Source organism: Aegilops tauschii, chromosome 1 (assembly GCF_002575655.3).
Source record: "Aegilops tauschii subsp. strangulata cultivar AL8/78 chromosome 1, Aet v6.0, whole genome shotgun sequence".
Lineage (NCBI taxonomy): Eukaryota > Viridiplantae > Streptophyta > Magnoliopsida > Poales > Poaceae > Aegilops > Aegilops tauschii.
In genome coordinates this window covers 26807392-26826266 of record NC_053035.3, presented here as the reverse complement: position 1 = coordinate 26826266, position 18875 = coordinate 26807392, and the positions used below count along the sequence as shown (strand labels likewise).

The 18875-nt window shown below is 50.0% G+C and overlaps 1 protein-coding gene across 1 annotated transcript; it reads right to left on the bottom strand.

The window, feature by feature from the left end:
• Nucleotides 1–7545: 7545 nt before the first annotated feature.
• Nucleotides 7546–8303, bottom strand: LOC141027095 (uncharacterized). Its single transcript, XM_073504022.1, has 2 exons — nucleotides 7936–8303; nucleotides 7546–7714 (listed from the first exon to the last, which is right to left on the bottom strand). The coding sequence occupies exons 1-2, from the start codon at nucleotides 8301–8303 to the stop codon at nucleotides 7546–7548; spliced, it is 537 nt and encodes a 178-aa protein (XP_073360123.1).
• Between the last annotated feature and the right edge of the window lie 10572 nt (nucleotides 8304–18875).

Genomic DNA, 18875 nt, shown 5'->3' with positions numbered 1-18875 from the left:
AATCCACACTGATTGCACCACGAAACTGCCCTATTCCACAGGTTGGTATTATTTTGAGTTGTTTTACATTTTCATGGTTTTTCTAGCATGTTTTGTCTTTTTATTAAATTGTCACGTGACAGTAAAACTGAACCACTTCCCACCCCTCTAACGTCCTTATCATTTCTGGCGATCTTTTTTTGTGATTGGTGTGTTCTTAGTCGTCAGATCTACAATTTATTTCGGCATCCACCACATGTTCTAATTCCTGGGTCAAAAGTCCTGTAGTAAACTGAGTGATTTTCCTAGCCCATTTAGCCACCCCACAGAAGGCCATGCGATCAGTCATTGTCCCCCTAAAATGAGTGAAAAGCAGAAAACTACCACAGTACTGGTGTGATTAGCTAAAATACACCAAAAATACAGGTAGCTAGCAAAAGCACTGAGCGCAAAATTAAACTTTGACAGAAAGCGCGAAACAAAGCTTGACCCAGAGTTTAATGTGCCAAAAGGGTAACGGCACTAATGAAGGAGGGAGGAATATGGGATTCAACACACTTCGATTAGCTCTGCGGCTGTGACTATATGCAGGTTACAGAGGTGATCGTGAGCCACTACCATGCCGGATCGTGGGCAGACTGCGTGCCCACTACTCACGTACATGCGCTGACCAAGTTACAATGCGCGTATACGGACTACACTAGTACATGCTACGTATACTCTAACACCCCCCGCAGTCGTGACGTCGGCTGGAGCGACGCAAAGACTGGCCCTGAACTGGAGGAAAACATCCGTGGGTAGGCCCTTGGTCATGACATCGGCGAGCTGCTGCTTGGTGGGAATGTGGAGCACTCGGAACTCACCCAGCGTCACATGTTCCCGCACGAAATGAATGTCAAGCTCGACATGCTTTGTGCGCCGGTGATGCACTGGGTTGGCGGAGAGGTAGTAGGCCGAGACATTGTCGCAGGAGACGACGGTTGCAGAGCAGACCGGTAGGAGGAGCTCACCGAGAAGCTAGTGCAGCCAGATGCATTCGGTGACAGTGTTCGCGACGCCACGGTATTCTGCTTCAGCGCTCGATCGGGACACCGTGGCCTGCCGCTTGGAGGACCAGGAGACGAGGGCCTCGCCGAGGTAGATGCAGAAGCCGGACGTGGAGCGGCGGGTGTCGGGGCAGCCGGCCCAATCAGCGTCAGTGTAGGCGCGGAGGTCCAGGGTCGGCGAAGCGCGCAGATGGAGGCCATGCGAGGGCGCGCCGCGCACATAGCACAGCATACGCTTGATGAGAGCATGATGGCACTCCCGAGGATCATGCATATGGAGGCAGATCTGCTGCACCGCGTATGCCAGCTCGGGATGCGTGATGGTGAGGTACTGGAGCGCCCCGGTGAGGCTGCGGTACGCCGAGGCGTCAGCGACGCGCGGCCCGTCGGCATGGGGAAGCTTGCCCTTTGTGTCGATCGGCGTCGGGGAAGGTTTGCAGGTCTCCATGCCCGCACGATCGAGGATATCCTCGGCGTATTGATGTTGGCAGAGGAAGAAGCCCGCCGCGGTGCGCGTGACCTGGATGCCGAGGAAGAAGCGAAGAGCGCCCATGTCCTTCATCGTGAATGCGCCAGTGAGCCGGAGAACAATGCGACGCAGCAGGGCCGGTGTGGAGGCAGTGAGGACGATGTCGTCGACGTAGAGGAGGAGGAAGGCCGCATCAGCGCCGCTGGTGTAGACGAACAGGGACGAGTCCCAACAAGTCGCCGAGAAGCCAATCGTCTTCAAGAACCCGGCGAAGGTTTGAAACCAGGCATGGGGAGCTTGCTTAAGCCCATACAGCGACTTGTTGAGGCGGCAGACGTGGTGCGGCTGGTGCTCGTCGACGAAGCCTGCAGGTTGGAGACAGTACACTTCCTCCGCAAGCGTCCCATGGAGAAACGCATTTTTGACAACACGCGCTGACCAAGTTAGAATGCGCGTATACGGACTACACTAGTACATGCTACGTATACTCTAACACCCGCGAGCGTCCCATGGAGAAACGCATTTTTTACGTCCAATTGATGGACAGGGCACTGGCGCGAAGCAACAATGGTGAGAACGGCGCGGATCGTGGCCGGCTTGACCACTGGCGAGAATGTTTCGCCGTAGTCCCATGGAACCCGCGGACGACCCACCACGCTTGGTAGCGCTCGAGGGAGCCGTCCGGCCGGAATTTGTGCTTGAAGACCCATTTGCCGGTGATGAGGTTGGCGCCGGACGGACGAGGGACCAGTTCCCAAGTGTTGTTGGCGACGAGCGCGGAGAATTCCTCGCGCATGGCAGCCAGCCAGTGCGGATCCCGCACGGTGACGCGGACCGAGCTCGGCAAGGGAGAGATGCCAGAGGTGGAGGAGGCGGTTGCGGCGTCGTAGTACTTGGGGTTGGGGCGGAAGATGCCTGTCTGTGCGTGAGTGATCATCGGACGCGCAGGGGCGGGCGCAGGTGGCGGGACGGGAGAATTCGAATCGGCGGAGGGCGCGGGAGACGACGAGTAGGCACCGTCAGATGAAGAACGGACGGTGCAGCTTGAACTGTCTGAGCGCGCGCGCGAAGCAGCGGAGCGGGAGCCGTTCATCACAGATCCAGCGGCTGACGTTGAATGCGCGGTCGACACATGCATGGAGGACGAACAGCGACCGTCCATCGCCGATCCAACGCTCCCACTTGAACGATCGCGCAGTGCGGGCGATGCAGCGGGCGGCGCTGCAAGACTGGCGGCGCACCGAGCGGCGGAGCGGGGGGCACGACAGGGGCGGTTTGTGCAAAAGGGAAGACGTCCTCATGGAAGTGAACATGTCGCGAAGTAAGAACACGACGTGTGACGGGATGAAAGCAGCGGTAGCGGCAATGATGAGCGGGATAGCTGAGGAAAACACAGGCGACCGAGCGATAGTCGAGTTTGTGACGAGCTGTGGAGGCAGTGTTGGGGTAACAGAGGCAACCGAATACGCGAAGAAAGATGTAGTCGGGAGCCACGCCGATGAGGAGTTCGCGGGATGTGCGCGGCGAGCTGCTGTGGATAGGTCGACGATTGAGCAGATAAGTGGCAGTGTTCAGTGCTTCGGCCCAAAACCTCGACGGCATGGAGGGATGGAAGAGAAGGGCACGCACACTATCGTTGAGAGTGCGCAATGTGCGCTCAGCCTTGCCATTTTGCTGGCTAGTATAAGGACACGACAGCCGGAGCATCGTGCTGTGCAGAGCGAGCAGTTCACGGGAGGCATGACTGTCGAACTCGCGTCCCTTGTCAGTTTGGACAGAGAGCACGGGCAGCTGGAACTGGGTGCGAGCATAGGCATAGAAGTCGCGCAAGATGGAAAGTACATCAGACTTGTGCTTAAGTGGAAAACTCCAAACATAGTGGTTATATGTTGGGGAACGCAGTAATTTCAAAGAAATTCCTACGATCATGCAAGATTTATCTAGGTGATGCATAGCAACGAGGGGGGAGAGTGTTGTCTACGTACCCTCGTAGACCGAAAGCGGAAGCGTTATGACAACGCGGTTGATGTAGTCGTACGTCTTCACGACCCGACCCCGAACGTACGGCACCTCCGCGATCTCACACATTCAGCTCGGTGACGTCCCACGAACTCTAGATCCAGCTGAGGTCAAGGGAGAGTTTTGTCAGCACGACGGCGTGATGACGGTGTTGATGAAGTTACCGACGCAGGGCTTCGCCTAAGCACTACAATGATATGACCGAGGTGGAAATCTGTGGAGGGGGCACCGCACACGGCTAACCAATCAACTTGCGTGTTCTAGGGTGCCCCGCTGCCCACGTATATAAAGGAGCAAGGGGAGGCCGGCCGGCCCTCATAGGCGCGCCAAGGGAGGAGGAATCCTCCACCTAGTAGGAGTAGGACTGCCCCCTTTCCTAGTCCTACTAGGAGAAGACGGAAGGAGGGGGAAAGAGAAGCAAGGAGGGGGCGCCGCCCCTCCCCCTAGTCCAATTCGGACTAGGCCCATGGGGGGGTGGCCAGCCCTTGGCAGCCCCTCTCTTTCTCCCCTAGGCCCAATAAGGCCCATTACTTCTCCGGTAGTTCCGATAACCCTTCCGGCACTCCGATATTTATCCAGTCATTCCCGGAACTCATCCGGTGTCCGAATAACATCATCCAATATATCAATCATTATGTCTCGACCATTTCGAGACTCCTCGTCATGTCCGTGATCACATCTGGCACTCCCAATAACCTTCGGTACATCAAAACACATAAACTCATAATACCGATCGTCATCGAACATTAATCGTGCGGACCCTATGGGTTCGAGAACTATGTATACATGACCGAGACTCATCTCTGGTCAATAACCAATAGCGGAACCTGGATGCTCATATTGAATCCTACATATTCTACGAAGATTTTTATCGGTCAAACCGCATAACAACATACGTTGTTCCCTTTGTCATCGGTATGTTACTTGCCCGAGATTCGATCGTTGGTATCTCAATACCTAGTTCAATCTCGTTAGCGGCAAGTCTCTTAACTCGTTACGTAATGCATCATCCCGCAATTAACTCATTAGTCACATTTCTTGCAAGGCTTATAGTGATGTGCAGTACCGAGAGGGCCCAGAGATACCTCTCCGAAACACGGAGTGACAAATAATAATCTCGATCTATGCCAACCCAACAAACAGTATCGGAGACACCTATAGAGCATCTTTATAATCACCCAGTTACGCTGTGACGTTTGATAGCACACTAAGTGTTCTTCTGGTATTCGGGAGTTGCATAATCTCATAGTCATAGGAACATGTATAAGTCATGAAGAAAGCAATAGCAATAAACTAAACGATCATAGTGCTAAGCTAATAGATGGGTCAAGTCAATCACGTCATTCTCTAATGATGTCTTCTCGTTCATCAAATGACAACACATGTCTATGGCTAGGAAACTTAACCATCTTTGATTAACGAGAGTTAATTGCAAGGCACTACCACACTTCGTCACGTTGTGACGAATCAGTACCACTAGTCATTTTTTTGCCATGCAGTGCCAACTCTAAGCCTAAGTGTTGCAAAACGGTCTGATAGCCGTATAAGCTCGTATTGACCACGTATCTGACCGACCCGGCCCACTTGCCAGGTGCATACCCGCGCGCACCCGCTCGGTAACTCTCGCACCCGTCTCGGTCGCTCCATGTAGCCGGGTCCGGTCGAACCCAATCGGAGCCAGCCGCACTCTGTCACTCTCCTCGCCTCATCACCCTCGTCTCTCCAGCCGCCGCCACCGCCGCTCGCCGCGCAGACCGCCGCGTCCGCCACCGCCGCCGCGCTATGGTCTTCGAGGATGAGAGCAGCGACGACTTGTCCGGCCTGCAGATCTCCTCCTCCGACGACGGGATGCATTATCAGGTCAGTGGTAGAGCTAGGGTTAGGGTTAGGTGATTTGGGGATTTGCGGATTTGATGATCTCGTTTTCTGATTTGAGGATTTGCTCTCTGTAGATTCCTGCTAGCATTGAAGACCAAGACTACAATGGCTTGGAGAATGCACCAGAGGGGCTCTGCGTGGAGCATCGGCTGCCAACTGAGCGCCGTGTAGCTATTGAATCATTTGAGACGGGCAGGAGTTTTCTAGTTTGTGCTCAGCCTGTAAGATTCATGCTCTATTTATGTTCACTGTAATTTAGTTGTAATATAGTTCTTAGTACTGATGATGAAGCACATAGTTTACCACTTAGTAGTTTTGATGCTTCTAGTACTCATGCTCACTGCAATAGCTTAGTTGGCTTTGTTCACTGTAATATATTTATGGTTTAGTTATTTATTAGTAGTTCTGATGATTATGGTTTTGATGCTTATGTTCACTGTAATATGTATATGGGCAGCAGCTTAGTTGGCTGTGTTCACTAGTACTGATGATGAAGCAAATTGTTGGCCACATGTATAGGTTGAGGTAGTATAGGTTGCAGTTGAAGTAGCATTGTTTAGTTGGCCACTTAGTTGGCAGTGTAGTTGCTAAATTTTAATTGAGGCAGTATAGGTTGCAGTTGAAGTAGCATTGTTTAGTTGGCCACATGTATAGGTTGTAGTTCTGCAGTTGTTAGTTCATTTTTTAGAAGTGCCCTTTCATAATGGTAATTCTTCAGAGAGTAACAATATAAGTGTTTGCTATATTGCAGGAAGCTGTCAATTGTGGTTTCCTTGCTTGGGTTGACCCAGAGTGGCCTCCCACAATGCAAAATGCATTGTTGAAGCTTTGGGAAATGTTTGAAGACAGCAGGACTGCTAGGAGGAAGGATAACCTGGAAAGTTCACTTACTATCCACCACCTTAAAGAAGAGAAAAGGAATCTGGATGCCAACTATGACAAACTAGTTGAAGATGTCCATCAACTTCTCAGTGCCCAGGAGGACAGGGTGTTGGATTTCAGCTCTCTGCAAGCTAAGGAGAAGAGAGATGAGAGAGAGCCAGTGCAGCAGTTGTGGCTGCCATGAAGAATGAGATGGAGAAGAAAGAGGCAGAGAACTTCAAGATGAAAGAGAAGTACAAAGTGCTGATGAACCTGGTAGAAGCTAAAGGCACTGTCATTAGGAACATGAAGATGAATCATTTGAAAGAGAAGGAAAAGCTAGCTGAAGGCAACAACAATTTAAAGATCCAGGTTGATGAGCTCACCAAGTCTTTGGAAAAAGTCACAGAAGAGAATGTGCAGTTGAACCTTCACATGTCTGATCTCAAGAGGGGACATGAGAATCTGATAGAACACATGGATGGGGTAAAGCTCCAGCTTGCTGTTGAGTTGAAGTCACTGGAGAAGAGCAAAGAGGAGTTGAAGTTGATCCATGACATCTTGAAGGAATGAGGTAGATGAAGATGATCTGGGTAGATGAAGCAGAGCATACCTATCATGATATAAGTTGCTTTGATAGAAGGCTTTGCTAATCTTTTGTGAAGGGTGGTTTAGTTAAGTGTAATGTATGGATGTAGTAGTTGTGAACAATGTTGAACTCCACTATGCTATGGTCTTTAGCTAATGTTGTAAGAATCTAGTAATTATGGCTGTAAGAATCTATGGTTATGTTGAACTCCAGTATGTATGCTATGTTATTTAGATAATGCTCAAATTATATCTCCTCTTGAACCTCTGGCCAAATGCTCAAGTTAGATGGCTCAAGTTAGATGGCCAAATGCTCAAAAAAAGTGCACATTAGAGCATCTTCAAAATGATCACTGAGACACATAACTACAAACTTGTTCAACATAACAAAAGCAAACTTGTTCAACCACATAACTACAAACTGAGACACATAATAGCACAAGCACAAGCAACTCATTGTCCCCAGTAGTAGGGGTCATCCCAATGCTCCTCCGCCTCTCGTCATTGCTTGAAACCTTCTCTGGTGGTTTCGATTTTCTTCCATGCCTCGTAGGTGACGTACACATCTTTCGCTGCGTACTCGATGAGGTACATTGGCAGTGGGCTGATCCCCCATAGTTTGTGGTCCTCTTCATTGTTGATCTTCTGCTTCATTTTCTTGTAGGATGGGTGGATGAGGCTGGCTGCAAACTTAGCCAAAGACTGCTACCTCTTTCCATTGTTTGGAACTCTCCATTGGCGCTGCATGTCGACGAACTTGTCGGGGTTGATCTCCAAACCAGACAACTTCAGCTTCTCCTTGTCACCTCCAATGCAAAAGCCAACAAAGGTGTACAGCTCCTTCTCCTGCAGGAGCGGGCGGAGTTCCTTTGGCCTGCATCAAATTAATCTGGTGCATCAAATTCATCTACTTTAGAAACTACACTAGTACAGCCAGTTCAAAAACTTCAGAACTTCAGAACTAGTATTGCATCTACTTCAGAAACTACACTAGTACAGCCAGTTCAGAAACTTCAGAAACTACAGAAACTTCAGAAACTACTAATTAGACAGAAACTTCAGAACTTCAGAAACTTCAGAACTGGATGTTTTTACCATTTGGTTGCCGCGGTGATGTGGTATACCAGGCAGAGATCCTCCACGCATAAATGCAGAACTGCAGCCATTTGCGGAGGTTCGTCTTCGCTGGTATACTCGACATCAACGCCGATCGACCGAGGAAGCATGCCGCCGAGCCTCTTCCTGATCTCGCGAATCCTCTTGTTGGCTTCGTCTGGATTGCTGGTGCATATGACATCCAGCGGCTCCTTCAGGTGGGTATCAACCTTGAGCGGCACGGTGTAGTCCAGCTTCTGACCGGGGACCGGAACGTCGTCGTCGACCACCATCGGCTCCTTGCCAGACGCCTCACCATGGTGATGCTTGGCAGACGGAGGGGAGTTGCTCCACGATGCCTTCGCCATTCGCTTGGCAGACGGAGGGGAGTTGCTCCACGATTACTCCGCCATTGCCCTCCTGGCCAGCGATGGTGGGCTTGAGATAGAGTAGAGGGGAGTTGCTTGATGGTGGAGGCAGAGGGAGGCAGATGGAGCGGCAATGGAATGAGGAGGGAGGCAGAGGGAGGCAGAGGGAGGAAGATGGAGCGGCAATGGAATAGGAGGGGAGTTACCTGGACTGGAAGAAAACCCAACCTCCCTCCGCATCGTGGGGAGTTGCTAGTGGGGGGAGACATGGGGCGCACGGTTTCCTTGAAAACTCAAACGTCCCGGGCCCTTTGGTTTCTCGCAAGTGTCCAAACCCCGGCCTTCTCCTGTTTCTGACACAAAAAATAGCCATATTTTGCACCAAAACAGCACCAAAACAACATTCCTTGATGACTCCAAAACAGCTCCAAAACAGCACCAAAACAACATTCCTTGATGACTCAGTGCTGCTAGCGCAAGTGTGCTCCAGCCTCATTTTCTTAATAGCAAAAGTCTTCTCCCCTTTTATAACTGCAGCAACTATGCAAAACTGGCAGTGCTCTTGCTTACAACAGGCAATGATCCTTTGGTCTGAATTCCTGTGATACCTGAACTCTCTGGCCTATGTGATGTGCAAGCTCAACAAAGCATCTCTGAATTGCTGTATCTGGTCTGGTTTTTGCATTGGTGCTTCTTCTGTTGCAACAACATTGACCTGATCTCTTTCTCCTTCTCCCGCTCCTCCTCCTCCTCCCTCTCAAACAAGTCCTCAACCTCAGTGTCAACCTCATAATGTAATTTTTCCTCTTCTGAATCCTCATCATCTTCATCTGAATCTTCAACTTCTTGCTCTGCTAGTCTATTCCCCTCAATTATCTCTGTGTCTTCAATTATCCTGTACTTCTCCATGCAGAAAGGATTGTTATCACTGTCATATGCAGCAGCCTCAGAGTCATCACTGTTATTATGTCCCTCGTCTAGCACTGCCTCTTCTTCCATTCAGCTTTGAGCTTCTCCTTACCGAAATTTATGCTCTCTTGTGTGCACTGACTATGAAAAACAACACCTTGTTGATCAACAGCAAGAACTGCAGGCTCACTAAGATCATACACAACAGGTGGTCTATACAATATAGTTGCTAAATTTTCTTCTCTCCTCTGACAGACATTGCTGTAGTTTGATCTCACTAATCTTCTTCTATCTGACATACAAAAGGTGTTGTTGCCCTCACTAGCAAATTCAGAACTAAACTATGCTCATATTCCTTCTTAAGTTGCTGCAGTTTGATGTTTGTGTCAATTAACTCTAAGCCTTACTCTCTTTCCTCTCCTCTGCCTAAATTCTTCATGTGGTACAGTTCATCAGAGAAGGAATAACCTTGTGTGTGCATCAGTGCATATAAGTTCAGAAATGTCACATCTGAGCTGCATATCTTCCTATCCAGATTGTGTTGTGCATCGAAATGAATCCGAACATCCCAAACAGCATCATCCAAACTACAATTGACAGCACAAATTTAGACTATCATGAGCAACACTAACCCTAGCCCCCTGTTTTGAAATATACAGAAAGAAGCAGAGAAGAGAATGACTTACAGCACACCGCCAGCAACTCCACTGGTCCACTAATGGCTACAGCTAGGATGGGCCACCCATATCTCTGCCAGCTTCAGCCTTTCCTCCATGGACAGTGTGGCCTCCTCCTCCCAATCCTCGTCTGCGCTAGAGTAGTATGAACTGGAGCCGTCGACGTCATCCAGACCTAAGTGGTCATCGGGGTCGAGGCCAGGAAGGTCTCTGTACCCGCCCGCGCCGTCGGCGCCGCCGGGAGTCGCCGCCGCCATCGCCTGAGAGTGGAGAGGGAGACGAGGGAGGGGGGAGAGGAAACTAGGGTTCGTCCGGTCCGATTCGACCCAACCCAGCTACTTGGTGCGATCGACCCGGGCTGGATCAAGTGACCGAGCGGGTGCGAGCGGGTAGGCCACCGTGGCACCTGACAAGTGGGCCCGGTCGGTCAGATACGTGGTCAATACGAGCTTATACGGCTGTCAGACCATTTTGTAACACTTAGGTTTAGAGTTGGCACTGCATGACAAAAAAAGTGACTAGTGGTACTGATTCGTCACAACGTGTCGAAGTGTGGTAGTGCCTTGCAATTAACTCGAATAACGAGCTAGTCAAAGTAGAGGCATACTAGTGACACTCTGTTTGTCTATGTACTCACACATGTATTAAGTTTTCGGTTAATACATTTCTAGCATGAATAATAAACATTTATCATGATATAAGGAAATATAAATAACAACTTTATTATTGCCTCTGGGGCATATTTCCTTTAGTCTCCCACTTGCACTAGAGTCAATAATCTAGATTACATTGTAATGATTCTAACACCCATGGAGTCTTGGTGCTGATCATGTTTTGCTCGTGAGAGAGGCTTAGTCAACGGGTCTGCAACATTCAGATCCGTATGTATCTTACAAATCTCTATGTCTCCTTCCGACACCTGACGACGGATGGAATAGAAGCGTCTCTTGATGTGATTGGTTCTCTTGTTAAATCTGGATTCCTTCGCCAAGGCAATTGGTCTAGTATTGCCACAAAAGATTTTCATTGGACCCGATGCACTAGGTATGACACCTAGATCGGATATGAACTCCTTCATTCAGACTCCTTCATTTGCTGCTCCCGAAGCAGCTATGTATTCCGCTTCACACGTAGATCCCGCCACGACGCTCTGCTTAGAACTGCACCAACTGACAGCTCCACCATTCAATATAAACACGTATCCGGTTTGCGACTTAGAGTCATCCGGATCAGTGTCAAAGCTTGCATCGACGTAACCTTTTACGACGAGCTCTTTGCCACTGAGGGAGTCCTGGATTAAGGGGTCCTCGGGCGTCTGACCTATTATACATGGGTCGGACTATTGGGCTGTGAAGATACAAGACCGAAGACTCTACCTGTGTCTGGATGGGACTCTCCTTGGCGTGGGAGGCAATCTTGGCATGAAGATTCCTTTTTCTATAACCGACTTTGTGTAACCCTAGCTCCCCCCGGTGTCTATATAAACCGGAGGGCTAGGTCCGTAGAGGCCAATCATTATAATCATAGTCATACAGGCTAGACTTCTAGGGTTTTAGCCATTACGATCTCGTGGTAGATCAACTCTTGTAACACTCATATTCATCAAGATCAATCAAGCAGGAAGTATGGTATTACCTCCATAGAGAAGGCCCGAACCTGGGTAAACATTGTGTCCCCCGTCTCCTGTTACCATCGATCCTAGACGCACAGTTCGGGACCCCCTACCCGAGATCCGCCGGTTTTGAAACCGACATTGGTGCTTTCATTGAGAATTCCGCTGTGACATCGAAGACAGGGTGGATGGCTCGCCTTGTTGTCAAGGATAATATCACCTCCGGAGGAGTCCTAGCTCCGGGCCAAACCCTCCGACTTGGCTGCTTTACTATGACCGCCTGTTCGGCCGTTAAGCCCACGGTGACCTCTCAAGTCATCGAAATTCGTCTCCGTGTTGACTCCGAATACTCCAAACAGATGGATCCGGCGGAGTTGTCGTCTTTGAATGAACTCCTAGATCGCATGCCGCCTTGGGGGTCTCCACAGACTACGATCGGATTGGGCTTAAACCTGATCAGAGAGAAATCAAATGTCCATCGATCACCCATCAGGTAGCGGTAGTGGAGGAGGAAGACAATAACTCTTCCCCCGAATTGGGGACGAACTATGTTCAGATTGCCAATCTCAAGGAGCTGTATACCTGTCCGCGGAACGACGTTCCCTGCACCCCGAACCTAGAATCGGACGGCGGGCCCGAAACATCAGTTGATATCCCGGAGTCCAAACCATTAAGTTCGGAGGATTTACAAACTCCGGATCTCAAATCGGTCAGGGTTCGTATTTGAAACCACCCACCCAGCCAGCTATACGCGATCTTATGTACATACGACAATAGTCTCGGGAATCGGTCCATCACTTTTGGGCCAGATTCCTCCTTGGCAAAGACAAGATTAAAGATTGCCGCGATGAAGACGCGATCTCAACATTCTGCAACAATTGCACGGACAAAGGAGTCCTCAACGCCATCAATCACCGTCGCGTATTACACTTCGCTGACTTGGCAAACAGAGTACAGAAGTACTGCGCAATGGAAAGCGCCTGGAAAACTCAGGCAGCTCGTTGGGAACCACCGGCTTCGATTCAGCCCTCGTCCGTGCAAAAAGGACGCACCCTCGTGGGGCGCCTCACCCAATAGTAAAGAAAGCAAACCCCATTATGGGGCGCGGAACTGTTCTGGAGGGATGGCTTGATAGGCCATGCAAGATACATACAACACCGGACACCACACCAACCTACAGCCTTAGAGCATGTTGGATACTCCGGCAAGTGGCCATGAGCGGCGAAGATCTCCTCACCAAAAATACCCCAGAACAACACCCCCCGGAAGACGGCGACCTCAGAGTATTAACGGTCTTCGAGATATTTGCTTCAAAAAATCAGCGCAAAAGGGCACTCCGCGACCTCGCCGAAGTCTGCCAAGTCGCAGCAATAAACCCCTGGAACGACGCGGCCATAACTTCCAATGCCGACGACGAACCAAAATTTAGGACAGTCCGGGCACCAGCCGCCTTGGTCCTCTGTCCAATCGTGGACGGCTTCCGGCTCACCAAAGTGCTCATGGACGGCGGCAGCGGACTAAACCTCATGTACGAGGACACACTCATAAAAATGGAAATAGATAGGAGCCGCATTGAGCAAAGTAGCACGACCTTCCGGGGAATCATTCCTAGTCGGGAGGCATGATGCGCGGGAAAATCACGCTCGACGTGGTATTCGGCACGCCGGAGAATTATCAGTCCGAAGAGATAACCTTCCAAGTGGCCCCTTTCAATAGCGGATACCACGCCCTACTGGGGCGGGACGCATTTCCACGCTTCCAAGCCATACCTCATTACGGGTACATGAAGCTCAAGATTCCCGGGCCCAACAGAACCATCACTCTTGCCAGTGATCCGGACATAGCACTGCGCGCCGAAAATAAAATCGCATCCCTGGCCCTCGAAGCATTGTGTGAAGCCCTCGCGACCAAAGAGCTGACCGCGTTGCGCTCCACTGTGGATAGGGATGACATAATCCTGGACAAGCGACCCCAAGAAGACAGCATCCATCGGACCACAACTCGACCCAAGGGTTGATGCGTGCTACGAGAGTTCCTGCGCGAGAACTGTGACATATTTGCCTGGCACCCTTCGGATATGCCAGGAATCCCATGCAGGTTGGCCGAACACAGCCTTAATATATTGAAGGGATACAAACCAGTCAAGCAAGCATTGCGGCGTTTTTCCGTACCTAAACGACAAGCCATGGGAGAGGAGCTAGGCAACTTACTAGAGGCCGGTTTCATCAGAGAAATAAAACACCCGGACTGGCTAGCAAACCTGGTGATGGTACCAAAGAAGGATAAATCCTAGCGCCTGTGTGTCGATTTCAAAGACCTCAACAAGGCCTGCCCTAAGGATCCCTTCCCCCTCCCTCGCACTGATCAGATTATTGATGCGACCGTAGGACACGACTCATTGTGTTTCCTCGACGCGTACTCCGGATACCATCAAATCAAGATGAAGGAGTCCGATCAAGCCGCAATGACATTCATTACCTCATATGGGCCTTTCTGCTTCAACACCATGCCTTTCGGGCTCAAAAACGCTGGCGCCACTTACCAATGCATGATTCAAACATGCTTGGAGAAACAGATCAGCAAGACAGTTGAAGCATCTTGGATGACGTCGTCATCAAAACCAGACACGTTGAGTCATTGATAGACGATTTACGTCTGACATTCGACAACCTCCATACATATGACATCAAGCTCAATCCGGAAAAATGTGTTTTCAGCGTCCCCGCCGGAAAACTGCTGGGCTTCATCATTTCCAATAGAGGAATTGAGGAAAATCCAGCCAAAATCCGAGCTTTGTCACAATTGGCTATGCCAACAGACCTTAAATAGTTCAAAAAACTTGTGGGATGCGTGGCAGCTTTAAGCCGTTTTATCTCCAGATTGGGAGAAAAAGCCTTACCACTCTACAGCCTTCTCCGACGCACCGACCACTTGGAGTGGACGGATGCGGCAACCGCCGGACTGGAGGAAATAAAGGCCCTTTTGGCGAGCAACCCAATCCTGGCCGCGCCAAACATCGGCGAACGCATGTTATTATACATATCGGCAACACACCAAGTGGTGAGTGCCGTGCTCGTTGTCGAGCGAGAGCAGGACGGACACAAGTTTCCACTCCAGAAACCGGTATACTATGTATCCACTATCCTCACACCATGCAAATCCCGGTACCCTCATTACCAAAAAATAGCAAATGCGGTTTTCATGGCATCCCGGAAGCTACGACACTACTTTCAAGAGTGCTCAATCACGGTGGGGTCCGAAGTACCACTCAATGACATAATAAACAACCGCGACGCGACAGGCCGGATTCCTAAGTGGGGCATCGAGCTCCTTCCATTCGCCATAACATACAAACCGCACCGGGCAATCAAATCCCAAGTATTGGCTGACTTCGTCGCCGAATGGACAGAGGCCAAACTTCCTAAAGAGTACGACACGTATTCCAACTGGGTTATCTACTTTGATGGTTCCAAGATGCTGGTGGGATTAGGGGCGGGCGTTGTCCTAACGTCCCCCACTGGAGACGTAGTTCAGTACGTACTCCAAATATTATACACCGACTCGAACAATGCAGCCGAATATGAGGCCTTGCTGCATGGACTTCGGATGGCTGTCTCCATGGGCATACAACGCCTGGAAATGCGCTTGGACTCAAACATCGCAATATCTCAAATAAATGGAGATTTCGATGCCAAAGATCCAAAAATGACAGCTTACCGCAACGCCTTTCTTAAAATCTCGGCTCGCTTCAAGGGGCTCGAGTTCCATCATGTGGCTCGAGAAAGTAATCAAGCAGTGGACGTCCTTGCTCACATCGGCGCTAAGCGCGACCCCCGTCCCACCTAACAACAGTCCGGAAACAACTATAACCTCAGATGCCGAACACACCGATATCATCGGGGGCTCAGCCACCGAAATAACACCATCGGCCCATCTCATAATGGCAGTCATTGCCCCATGGACCGAACCCTTCTTGGCCTACTTTACTAGGCGAGAACTCCCTGAGGATCTGAATGAGGCTCGTCACATTGTCCGGCGCTCTAAAGCCTACAAGGTCCACGATGGAGAACTCTACAAGAAAAGCGCTACCGGAGTACTCCAAAGATGTATCTCTTAGGAAGAGGGGCGGCAGACCTTGGCTGAAATTCATGCCGGTCTCGGCGGTCACCATGTCGCAGCTCGGGCCCTTGTAAGCAAGGCTTTTCGTACGGGTTTCTATTGGACGACAGCCCGAGCAGACGCACAGGACCTGGTCCAACGTTGCGTCGGATGCCAACTTTTCGCCAACCAGAGCCATATGCCACCCACCGCTCTGCAAACAATCCCCATCACCTGGCCTTTTGCAGTCTGGGGGATGGTTGGACCCCTTAAAGGAGGAAGCCATAAGAAAAAATATCTGCTGGTCATGGTGGATAAATTCACTAAGTGGATAGAGGCCAAGCCAGTTAAAACAACCTAGGCCGGACCAGTGATAGACTTTATATCCAACGTTGTACACTGTTATGGTGTCCCACACAGCATCATCACCGATAACGGCTCCAATTTCACAGCCGATGAGGTGAAAAACTGGTGTGCCAATCTGGGCATTAAGCTCGATTACCCATCCATCTATCACCCTCAAAAAAACGGCCAAGTCGAAAGGGCCAATGGTCTTATTATGAGCGGCGTCGAACCTAGACTGGTGCGGTCTTTGAAAGAATCAAACAAGCACTGGGTTGAGGAGCTCGACTCCGTACTCTGGGGGCTACGGACCACGCCCAATCGCACTACCGGATATACACCTTTCTTCATGGTGTACGGCGCAGAGGTTGTGTTACCCTGCGATGTTATTCACGACTCACCTCGAGTGCGCATGTACGAAGAGAGAGAAGCCGAACTTGACCGGCAGGACAGCTTAGATGCCCTGGAGGAGGAGCGAGATGTCGCAAAAGCGCGTTCTGCATTTTATCAACAGCAGGCTCGTAGGTATCAAAGCAGAGAAATGCGGGCCAAGACTTATAATGTTGGCGAACTTGCTCTACGCCTACCAGAGAAGAGAAAGGACAAACTCAAGCCCAAGTGGCTGGGTCCCTTCATCACCGACGAAGTTCTCACCGGAGGAGCGTACCGCCTGCGTGATGCGTCAGACAATCGCCTAGAGCCGAACCCCTAGAACGTGGCCAGACTCCAAAGATTCTACGCCTAAGCGCCGAACTCTTTGGTCGTCTCCTTCCCCCCATTGTTTCCATTACATTTTCCTCTCTTTTTGCTTTTTCCTTCTTTATCCTTAAAGCTTCTTCGTGGTTAAACTGTGCACTTGTGACATACACATCCTCAAATATGTACGTCAATTATACCTGGGGGCTTCTTTGACAGAAGCTTATCATTGTTATTTTTCGAGCATCAAGTTCATCACATATGCGTGTTTTCCCCATATGTACCTTTTCTTCGCCATTATATGCATCAATATGACTTAAGTTTTGGCCAAGCTGGGTTGCCTGGCTCTTGTGCTTATTCCCTACTTTCCCGTTAGTTCGGCTAGGGCATAAAGGGAGCACCTCTGCGATTGTTACTGCCGGGTCATCCGGATGTGTACCTCAGACTGGGTGAAGCCGAAAGATAGCGTTCTTAAGGGAATATTCGGTCGGCGAACTAAAGATGTTTTTACAGTCGTTAAAATACGAACCCCAGATATTGCACATACTGCGATTTTCTCAATCACGGTTCGGACATGCACATTAACACATGTACACCCAGGGAAAGGAACCCTTAACGGAACTATTCTCTCTTGGAGATGTTTCTTACAATCACAATGTAATATAACATAGCTAGCCGGATACAACTTGTCTGTTCAAGCAACTATGACCCCTACGCCTGGTTTGCACGCGTGCCCCAGTATATTTTGCCGCTCGGGTATTCGGAAACACTCTGCACCTTCGGGCCCAGAGGTCGAAACGAAAAGGCCTGCCATGACAATCGTTTTTACAATCTGGCTAGGGACAAATATGTCAAGGAAATTACATAGCCACTTGGACTCATAAATTTCCTCCTCTATACCGTCTAACAGGTTGTCTAACTTACAATCCTGCTGGGAATACCTAGAAGCTACTTCTACCTGGTCATACACAAAATTAAGGGGAACTTATTTCCCATCTGGCCCTAGAGGTCCAACCCGAGCCATATAATTCGGATCAAGCTTGGTGTACCGTATTTTCACCATGGCCCAGGCTTCTCGTGCACCTTCCCGGCAGGCCGATATCTTCCACAATCGAAAGCGCCACCGCGCCCCCTTGAATAGCTCTATGAGCTCCTCCATCTTTCCTGGAGGGGAGGCAGATGGCCACAAGGCCTTGGCAAGATCGCCCGAGAATCCGGACACCTCCTCTTCGGGACGACCAATCAGCATACCTACAGATGTAATTCTGTTAGTCCCTTTCATCTCCGAAGCACACGGAGATAAGTATGACCACATACCGAATATACCGCCACACAGCCTCTTATTTTCCTTTACGGAACAGCCAGCTGGGCCCGTACATCTTTCAGCTCTTCGCCCAGCTGGGTTTGGGCATCCTGCAGCTTGTTTTTCTCATTTCTGACTCGTGTCAAGACACGTTCGCCTGCGGCCAGCAGCCTTTTGGCTTCTTGTTCTTCAGTTTGGGCGGCTTTTAGTTGCTCCTGTAGTTGATCTACGATCATGTCATAAGATGAGCAACAGTGTCAGCATCGCTGGTATACAATCATGTTTTCTCGATGGAGGGGAACATTACCAGGTGATGCCTTCTTGGATTTCTCCAGTTCGGCGGTAGCAGCAGTTAGTTGGGTCCGACACTTTTCTAGTTCATGAGACAATAGGCTGTTCTTTTCCGTGAGCGCCTGGTTATACAATGATCCTTAAATCAGTTATATTCACTGCTTCAAGTCTCGGGGGCTACTGGTATATAATTATCAGATTTGTACACATGTGTATATGCACTTACCCGCTAGTCTTTTAAATGCTGGACTGTCGCTCTGGTAAGCCCATCTCGAGCAACTCGGATGTATGCATTAGCCGAGCTGAAGGCATTAAAGGCCTCTTCTGAAAAGCAGGGGTCTCGTAAAATGGCCCTTCGACGCCGATGACTCATGGCGCTCTCCACTTCTGAGTTGGTGACGGATACATCATCCGAATCCTCGGCTGGAGGACAATCCGGCGTCACCCCCGTATCAGCCCCTGTCTTTTCGGCAGGATCTGGATCCCGACTGTGAGGAGTATGACCGGCCGGACCCCCGGACATAGTACGACACACTCTTTTCCTAATACAGGACAAACATAGAAGTCACAATTGGATGCGACTGCTGAAGAACATATTTGCAAATCCATACCTCTTCGACGAAGACTCGGCCGTATCTCCGTTT